Genomic DNA, 10,157 nt, shown 5'->3' with positions numbered 1-10,157 from the left:
TTGCTTTCAGAGGATCAGGCTTATGATTCTGGAGGGCTAAGGCTACAATTTAAACCAGACCACCTAGTAGGCTTTCTCCTTTTAAATATACTACACTGGATGAAAAAAAAATACAAATAGATGGATAATAGTTACACAAGATAATCCAAGTACATGTAACTTGCCACAACTCTTAAATGCATGCATTTGCCTTTAGCTTCTGGAAAGGAGAGTTTACAGACTGACTACAGCTGAGCAGCCGGTGGCACATGACCCAAGACAGCAATAGGGCCATCCGGATTCTCAGTAGTACTGTCTACTGTCCCATGCTCACTGGCAGAACCACTTATTATCTGAAATTTATGTTAGTTACAAATAATTCCTTTCTCCATATACCCACTCACTTTCTGGCCAACAAATGGAAACACAAGACTTACATGGTACCGTTGTTCCAAATCTAGCAGGATTCAGCACTATGAACCTATTTTTCAAGCTTCTTCTGCCCACACCTTGAGCTCCTATCAACACTAATGTTTTTCGCTGGAAGGGTGGCATTTTTTGCTACTTCCTCATAGATCTGAATTTCATGACGATCAAACTCTAAATGTGAAAGTAATGGGACAACATTATATTCAGTTATACTCTACATACACAGAAACATCCCCTGGTATTCTGTACGCTAATGGTCTTCTTGTCTTGATAGCTAACTATCACTTGATTGTGCACATCTGACACAAGCTTGGTTTTACAAACTTAGTAGGCTACAGAAAATTATTTTATATCTTGACTTAAATGTATGTCCTCACTCATTTGCCCTCAGACATTCATTTACTGTGCTAGAAAATCCTTGAGTTTTATGTGTATTTATCAATATTTTGTACTTTATTAAAGGCTTCTCATCAGCAATTTTCCAATAGAAATGATTACCTCAATGCCAATCAAATTACAGTTCATGTAATTTACATTAAAAAGTGTGTGTGTGAGGTAGAGAGAATAGAGGAGAACACCTGCTTGGCTGCTTCACTTGTACAGGCTGAGGATGCTTTCTCTAGTCACAGCACACTCACATCTAAATATCAAGATTCTAAAATTCATACATAAAATGCTGGATAAAAGCACATTTTCAGTAGGCTACTGCTTCAAATTATAAACCAAGTCAATGAAAAAGCTACCAATTTTGCTAAAAAAGTTTAGTGATATATAGTTAATAAAAAATCAAACCAAAGTGATTCTGAAATATCAGGCCACCCATCATCACAGCTTGACGCTATCTGCAGTAATAACACTTCATCTTTACATTATTATCTTAATAATTCCTCTGTACAATTTAACAGTAAATTAAACCAATACTGGAGAGTAAAAACACCATTTCTCCCTCCTGTCTGATTTTCTTTATACTGTGTTCTTTATTACTAGTGTAGGGGTAGCTTTCAAGTCAAGACAAATGAACAGAATAGCTTCCATACTTAGCTTCCTTTCTAATCTCTTTATACACTGGATCCCATCAGGCCGTTTTCATGCAGACACACAATGCACTTTGAGCATAGTCCCTGCCCCCTGCTACCCCTCCTTTTCTCATCCTTCCCCTTACTCTTACTTCCCTAGATGATTTCCCTTCTCCTTTAGTGTCAACTGTACGTATGATCTAGTACAAGGATAAATCCTAGTAACTTCATCCTGCTGCAAATTATATTCAAGTTGGGACTTAATTAATATTTTTATATTACATTTTATCATGTGTTCACACCAGATTCAGTAATTGGCACTAATATAAATTGCATTCATTTCAAATTACATGTTCAGAGATTTAAAACATGTTAACTAATGATAAAGCTATTTATTTTGCTCTTTCAAAGGAATTTTAAACACACCTGCATTCCTGGTTGTGAGGTACATCATCTTCTTCTTTTTCTTGTTGCTTATAGTTCCACAAAAGGGTCCTGAATGATGACAAGACCAGTATAATTTAGAAGATACATTAAGATATGATCTTAAATTGCCCAGTCATGTTTTATGAGGAGGTAGGAGAATTACCTCCTGAGGGAAGGGGTGAACTGTCACTGAATTTTGATATGCTACCAGTAGGTGGCAGAAAAGGATCAAAAATTACTTTAGAGAGGAAAAAGCAGATGCACAGGAAAGATAATTCTCTATGTAGCTCAAATCAATTGATCGGTGTATTCAGAAAAAGAGGCAAAGAAAGGTGCGCCAGCCCCTGCCTGTTTACTTGTGCTCAGCTCTTCACCTGAATTGTCCCAGTCTCTGCGAACAAATGCCTTTCTCTTCTCTTCCAGGAACTGGCTTGGGATCAGACCAGCACTTCCTCCCTCTTTCACATGGCTAGCCTAGAATCAAATTAATATCTCAGTGACCAAAATTTTAGACAATATTTTAGTAAGTAAGACAAGTGCTGGTCAGTTCAAGTTAGTTTGCTATGGAAAACAACCTTTCAATCCATGGAACTATGTTAAAGCATTTAAACACCGCCATACCTAGGAACCAACTAGTATCTAAGATTCGTATGTATGTCAATTGGTAGTGATGTTTTGAAACTCTCATTACAATAATGTACAGGCTCCTCAAATACTACAATGTTTATTTAGAGTGTATGTGTGTTTGTGTGTGTGTGTGTGTGTGTGTGTGTGTGTGTGTGTGTGTGTGTATGTGTGTGTGTGTGTGAGAGAGAGAGAGAGAGAGAGAGAGAGAGAGAGAGAGAGAGAGAGAGAAGGAGAGGGAGAGAGAGGGAGAGGGAGAGAGGAAGAGACAGTGACAAAGTCAAAGAAAGGAAAGAAGAATGCTATTTTATACAAAGAAGTGTTAAGGGAACATCTCATCCAGTATTCTTTATAAGCCATTTACTACTGACCTCAATCCTAGAATCTTATTTCCCATGGCTAATTCAATAGAAAGGATACTGGGAATACAGGGCATAAATCTTAATTCATCCTAATAAAAATATGCATATCCTAAAGTAATAAACTTAAAATAGGTAAAACTTCATCTATTACAAAAATAAAAAACGTAAAATCAAAGTATATAAAATAAAATAAAAATGTTACGCGTGTGTTTGTGTCTATGTGCATGCTGATATGAGTGTAGGCACGCAGAGGCCAGAAGAGGAGTTGGCGTTCCAGGAGGTTGTGAGCAGCCCAACATGGGTTCAGGGAACTTAGTCCTCCACAAGAGCAGCAAGGACTCCTATTAAGCCAAGCCATCTCTCTAGTCCCCAAACAAGGGAGATTTTTTTAAAATGGCAATGACTCATATCACAATGTTAGTGTGTTTCTTCTTATAACTGGGACAGAAAATCTATTTATCAGTTTTTAGTAATCCTGAAAACTGGAATCAAAGTAAGTCTATCAAAATGAAGAAAGAGACTCAAATGATGGTGAGAGGATTGGAAAACTAAGAGATGGCATTCACAGAAAATAAAACAGGGAAACCTGTGTGTGTGTGTGTGTGTGTGTGTGTGTGTGTGTGTGTGTGTGTGTCCATGAAACAATCAGCCATAGGAAGTACAGAGTTAAAGCTTCTAAGCATGTCAGTGAAGCCCTCCCTCTTGAAATTATGCACTATTTACTGAACTCATTCCTTAGTTATCTCACCATGGTACACTTATTGCTAAAAGCGTCTTCATTTACACGTATGGCACACTGCCCCGAGGCTGTTCTTAACCTGCAGAAATCATTTAGTCACCACTGTTAACTCTGTTACCAGCAACTGTTACTGTTATACTTGGTACTGTCCTGGAGTCTCTCTTCTTTTCCCTGCTTTCCAGAGAGGCCATAGTCAGCTCTGAGAGTGGAAAAGAGTCTAGGTTTCTATTTGTTGTTTTCTTATTTTGAATACTGTGTGTCAGCTGATACAAATCACTGCAAAAACAAAGAAACTGACAAACAATGACTCCGAGTGGGTTCTTATCCTACAACATATTTGAAGACGGCGGCCCCGGTCTAACCTTAGACTAGGTGACAGTGCTGCAGGCAAGGGATGTCTGCTTTCATTAACAGCTACTCACAAATTCGCTCTCAATTAGGTCTTCTGTCCAAAAGCTAACAGACATAGAGCAGGAGCGGTTCATGCAGGAAAAATCATGAGAACAAATGCTTCCAAACTGCAGATACTGGCCAGATCAAAGATTAAAAACAAAAAAGCAGTTGAGGGATTTTTTGAGAATCAAACTAACCTGCCACCAATTTGGGTCTTCTCTGTTTACAATCTGAAGAATTTCTCCTTTGGAAAACTTCAGTCCTGCTTCTTTGCAGGGTATCAGGTTATCATTGAATGGATTATAATCAAAATGACACTTGACAAATACCTAAAACACAGCACAGTGAAAAAGCTTGTATGTTTAACATAAGCACTGGATAGTGAAACCAAACCACTGTGATTTAATTGTAACAGACACTAAGTATTTCAGATAAAAAAACCTATTCTCCTAAATAAAAAACAATTTATTAGAATATTAATATGATTTGGTATTATAGAAAATTAAACATGTATGCTACAACAAAATTATATGTGTTTTAATAACTCCTATTTCTTTTTTGTGATGTTGGGGTTTTAAACTTTGGGCTTGGCATGTGAGTAGGTGAGTGCTCTACCACCCTTACAACCTGTTTTTTACATCAACAAGGGGGACAACCACTCCATTCCATCCTCTCTCCCATCTTTTCACTTGATTTCCCAACAAACTCTGTATAAATTTTAATTTAAGTAAATGTCATTTTGCAGTTAAAACCCTGAAATAATTAATGGGTGCAGTTAGTTTAAGGCATCTTTTTCTGACCTATCAGGACTGAGATTGTACAGACACCTTGAAGTCTAAATTAAACAACAAAGGTCATCTTGAAGTAAGAACTGAAATATATTCGGTAACCTTAAAAAAATGAAAAACTCAACTTTACTTCTAGTAGTATTTTAATCAATTACACTGGCCAAAACTAACAAGGAAAATACTTTCTTGAAATCATCTTACCATGATTTATATGTTTTTGTTTTTTTTTCCAAGACAGGCTTTCTCTGTGTATCTTTGTGCCTTTCCTGGATCTCACTTGGTAGCCCAGGCTGGCCTCGAACTCACAGAGATCCACCTGGCTCTGCCTCCTGAGTGCTGGGATTAAAGGTGTGCACCACCACTGCCCGGCCGGCTTATATGTTTAAATTTAAATTAGGATTAAATTACTTATGAGACAAAAACTAGAAATGTCTTAACTATTTTCCAATTTAAATTCAAACATACACATTTCTCTTAAATTTGTTTTATTAATAAAAGTATACCATTTACTTAAGATCTCCACTACTTCCAACATACTGCTTATTTAATTTGAATTCTAATTAATCATTTTTAATATTTGATGGAAAGTTTAGATCAACGGTTTTCTTAAAATAGACATGCTTCATACATATTTATAGAAATTCAAATTTTATCTTCTACAGAAAAGCCTTAGCGTTAATCAGCACAAAAACTCTAATAAGCAGAAATGCATACAATTTGTCAAACTAACAATGTTACTTTTCTATGTGTATCATACCTCTACAACTAGAAACAAATAAAATATTCAAACAGTACAAGTACATACACTGTATTATTAGTATGCTTAAAAACCACCCAGTGTGAAAGATGCATAGGAAGGTATTTTTAAACTCTGGGCACATGTAATCTTGATAGAAAGCTCTAGACCATCTACAACAACTTTGCAAAGCCTGAAAATCAATGCTTAAACAAACCAGGAAGGCACTTTTTCCTGATATATAATTTTAGAAGTATCTAAGAAGCAAGCATGCAAACAATATTAAGATTGCTAAGCCGTGACAGGTGGCTAATGAGTCTGGCATGCAGCTCAAGGCTCTGGCAATGAACAACTCAGGATGATAAAGTTTAATCAGGGTAAATTTAGTTAACTGCTAAGACAGAACAACAGGAATACCAGAGAATGTTCTCACATGATATCATACCTGACGGACGTGGGCTGGATGCCTCTCCATACTGGTGTAACTCTAAAAATATATTTTTTTCAATTGCATAAACAAAGCCAGACTTTTAACTTATAACTTAACAAAATATAAGTAAGCTCCTGGCTCATTTTATTACTTCACTCATTTGGTAAAGCCACTTCCTCCCTAATTAACTGTCCACGGGTATAGCACCTACAGAGAAGTAGAAATGACATCAGCAAACAGTAGCAGGCACTGACAGGAGGCAGAGAAGAGACCATGTGAGAAGCCATAAAAATAGCAGTACATTTCTTACTTCTGGAGAAAGGCCCACTGAATGAAAACCTCATGTCACCTAAGCGAGGGTGTTTATTATTCTTGGTTGTGGAATAATACTCTGCAAAGTTACAAGCATTTTCCAAATTTAAAACATTTATTTCCCTTATTCAGAGATGCCAATATCCAACTCAGATGTAAAAGGATTACCAAAAGGCACAATTCTATGGCTTATTAAACTGTTTTTGGAACATTACCCTCAAGCTCCAAAACTCAGATTAATGTGGTTTTAACTTCTGAAAAATCAATTATCCTAGCCTTTGATCTAGGAGTTTTATAAAATCTTTAAAATCATTAAAGAGCTGACTTATTGTATTCTATGAACTGCATTAACAGTTTATGAATGCTAACTGATCATTCTTAAGTTATTAAACAACACTTAAGAAAATATTTCAGTTCTGTACTCTCACCATCAAAGGAAAAATTGAATAACCAACAACTTAAAATTGACAGTAGAGAAAAGGAAGTACAAATAGCTTTGAAGCACAGATGCTCAAACTATTCAGAATAGAAACAAAAATTAAAACACTTTCTTCTTATTAACTAGTAGAAATTCAAATATTTGACATTCTGCAGATAAGAATATGGACCAATAGGGATTTTCCTAATGGGCTTATGGAAGAATGCTTCAACCTTTTGGAAGGACAATTTGGCAATAATTACCAAGATTACAAACACATAAACCCTCTGACCTAGTAATCTACTTCTGGGAATGGATTCAGCCGTTATATTACTCAGAAACATGTGAAGTGACTTACATACAATACTACTGAACTATTCATTATAGCAAAAGATTAGAAGCACCCTGTGGCAATGATGAGTTGCCTAAAAAAGACCTACATAATGATAATATACCAGTCCACATGCCAATGATGAGGGGGAAATGTCAAGGTTCCACCTCTATACAAAAAGCTACAGACAATCGATGGCTGCTGAGAGGGAGACATCCAGTCATCTCCAAAGACAAGAGCCCCTGATGTGCTATGGAATCCCAAATGATCAGTTCTAAACACATGTACATAAAAGCTACACCAAATGGGCTCAGTAAGTTGTATGTGTTGCTTAACAATAATGATCACAGAAGAGGAGGTCATGTATTTAAAAGGGTGTAGAGAAGGATATAGGAGATCGTTGTGGAACAAAGAAGGGTAAACATAATGTAAAATACAGTTTTCATATATTAAATTCTCAAAACCCCATAAGTTTAAATTTAACAACAACAAAGCAAACATGAGCAGGTATGCAAAGAACTAGGAACAAATAACCTGGAACAGGGAGAAAAGTCAATTAAGAATAGTCCAGAACACCCAGAAGTAGTGGTGTGCACTATAATCCCAGCACTTGGGAAGTAGCAAAAGGATCAGTTCAAAGTCATCCTTAAGTACCAAGAGGATGGGAGGCCAGCTTGGACTACATGACAATGTGTCTCAAAAATGAAACCAACCAACTAAACAAGTCAACCTCCCTCGATCTCGCAAAAACAAACAAACAAACAAACAAAACAAAAACAGAAATGGCAAATATGAAACAATTAGTAAACAGTACTTTGTACAACCAATTGTGGTAATTCGTGCCTATAATCCTAATACTTTGGAGGTTACAGTAAAAGGATTACCCACAACTTCAAGGCCAGCCTGGGCTACAGAGTGAGAACCTGTCTCAACAAGACCAGCAAAATAAACACCTAAAATTTACATATTATATTCTTATTTTCAAGAAATTATTGGAGGAATTCAAATTGTTAGGTAGACCACAGTGCATATAAACAGGACTTAATCCCAGAGCTGGGCATAATGGTCTATGACTATAATCCCAGCACTCATGGGGGCTAAGAAAGAATAATCACAAGTTTAAAAACTGGATGAAAGTCTCTGCAAACTAGAATTGTGATGAAAAATTTGTCTGTAGGTATCTTAGAGTTAATATTACTGTGATGAAATATAACCAAGCAACTTGAGGAAGAAAGGGTTTATTAAATGGCTTAAATATCCTGAATCATAGTCCACTGAGGGAAGTCAAGGCAGGAACTCAGACCAGGTGGGAACCTGGAGGCAGGAGCTGATGCAGAAGCCACAAAAGGGTGCTGCTTACTGGCTTGTTCCACCCGTTTCTTATAGAACCAGGACTACTGGCTCATGGGTAACTCCACTTACAATGGGTTGCCTCCTACCCCAAATCAATCATTAAGAAAATGCCCTACCTACAGGCTTTCCTGCCTAAAGCCTGATCTCTGGAGGCATTTTTCTCAATTGGGGTTCCCTCTTCTTAGATGATTTTAGCTGTGTCAAGGTGACATAAAACTAGCCAGTACACCAGAATACCAAAGAATGCCAAAACCAAACAAGAGAACAACATAAAACAGACAAAGACATGGACTTCACTCAAGTAGACAAAAGCATGGAAAAGAAGCACATAAAAAATTCAATCTTATTCATCAGCAGTGATACGCAAACTAAAATTGCAATTAGCTAATACTATATGCTTATTATACTGACTAAACTAAAGAATGATCACACCAAATATAGCAAAGACACTGAGTAAAAGAAACTCATGCAATGCTTGTGGGACTGTAAACTGTTACAATCATTCCTCAAGTTTTTTTTTTTTTCCTAGAATTTCAACAGATGCCTACCATATGACCAACTCTCTCAATCCCTAGGTATTTATAGCCCTAGCTATTTTGTAGTAGCCCCGAACTGGTAATAACAAAAATGTTCATCAATTTATAAATAAATTGGTATGTCCATGTAATGAAATACCAGATCAATAAAAAGGTATGAACTATCAATACAAGTAAGCAAAAAGGATAAATCATGCAAATTTATGCTGAAAGAACCCAGGTAAAAACTGAAGTTCATTTCTAGATTTCTAGATTCTATAGGACCTTCAAGTTAGACACACAATTCAAAATTCTGACTCTAGGATTCCTATGAGTGAGAACACGAATCTTCTGTCATTCTTCGGTCTGAGTTAACTCACTTAGTATACAGTCTGGGAGCTCATATGATAAATGAGCATAGGTAATAGTATCAAACTGCCTAAGAAAATCAGATCTCCACCACCACAGATTAGTGCAGCTCTCAGACTGAGTCTGGCAAGTTTCTTAGTGTGGTGCACCGTGGTGAAAGGAGAAACTCACAACTAATCAAAGAGCAAAGATTAAGTGTCTATGGAGTGCTCAGCAACAATGGGACATCTTTATTATACCCCTTCCCTGCAAGGCTCAGGGACCAAGTATGAGGGAGGTGGAAAGACTTTAAGAGCCAGAGGTCAGAGAGGACCAGAGTGAAACAGCTCTTCTGGACATGAGCAGATTGCTGCAGTCAGGAACTCCCAGCAGCTGTACCTGCCTGTACAAGACCTGTATAAGATCAAGACAGTCACCATTCCAACACTGAGGGGGAGGGCCTCATAAGCCTCTGTCTATGTCTGTGGATCCTTTGGCAGCTGAAGCAAGGGAGGCAGAGTCCAGGCCCCACACCATGAATAAATGGAGGACACAAAGTCAGGTGAGAGTGAGAGGTGGCTCTGGGAGGGGTTAGGGGGAACAGTACCAGAGTGAATATAATCAAAATACACTATATGCGCATATGGAATCCTCAATGAATAAAAAATAAATTAAAAGCTAAAATTCAAAGAAGTATGAGATGATTTACTCATATGAAAATATGGGACTGCAAAGTAAATCACACTGACAGAATGCAGACCAGCCATTGCCGTCGCCTGGAGTGAGGGAGGGAGGAAGGAGGAGGGAAGGGTACAAAGTGTCTCAGGGGACTCAGGTGACAGGTGAGTTTCCTATCACAACTGTGTCAATGGTGGCACAGGTGCAGAGGAATGCTCCGGGTTATGAAACTGTGTACTCTTGAAATGACACTTAAGTTACGTAAGCTCATCTACTTAGT

At 37.4% G+C, this 10,157-nt stretch overlaps 2 protein-coding genes across 6 annotated transcripts in view; both read right to left on the bottom strand.

Moving 5' to 3' along the window:
* Positions 1–10,157, bottom strand: part of LOC119086172 (MAGUK p55 subfamily member 6-like) — a 563,311-nt gene that overhangs the window by 445,410 nt on the left and 107,744 nt on the right. The window lies entirely within an intron of this gene.
* Positions 1–10,157, bottom strand: part of Mpp6 (membrane palmitoylated protein 6) — a 56,419-nt gene that overhangs the window by 9,685 nt on the left and 36,577 nt on the right. The window contains 6 exon segments of the mRNA XM_037203751.1: positions 417–537; positions 539–579; positions 1,851–1,919; positions 2,225–2,324; positions 4,166–4,297; positions 5,938–5,979. Coding sequence (XP_037059646.1) covers positions 417–537; positions 539–579; positions 1,851–1,919; positions 2,225–2,324; positions 4,166–4,297; positions 5,938–5,979 — 505 coding nt within the window.

The sequence above is a fragment of the Peromyscus leucopus genome, chromosome 3 (assembly GCF_004664715.2).
Source record: "Peromyscus leucopus breed LL Stock chromosome 3, UCI_PerLeu_2.1, whole genome shotgun sequence".
Lineage (NCBI taxonomy): Eukaryota > Metazoa > Chordata > Mammalia > Rodentia > Cricetidae > Peromyscus > Peromyscus leucopus.
This window is presented reverse-complemented; position numbering and strand designations above follow the sequence as displayed.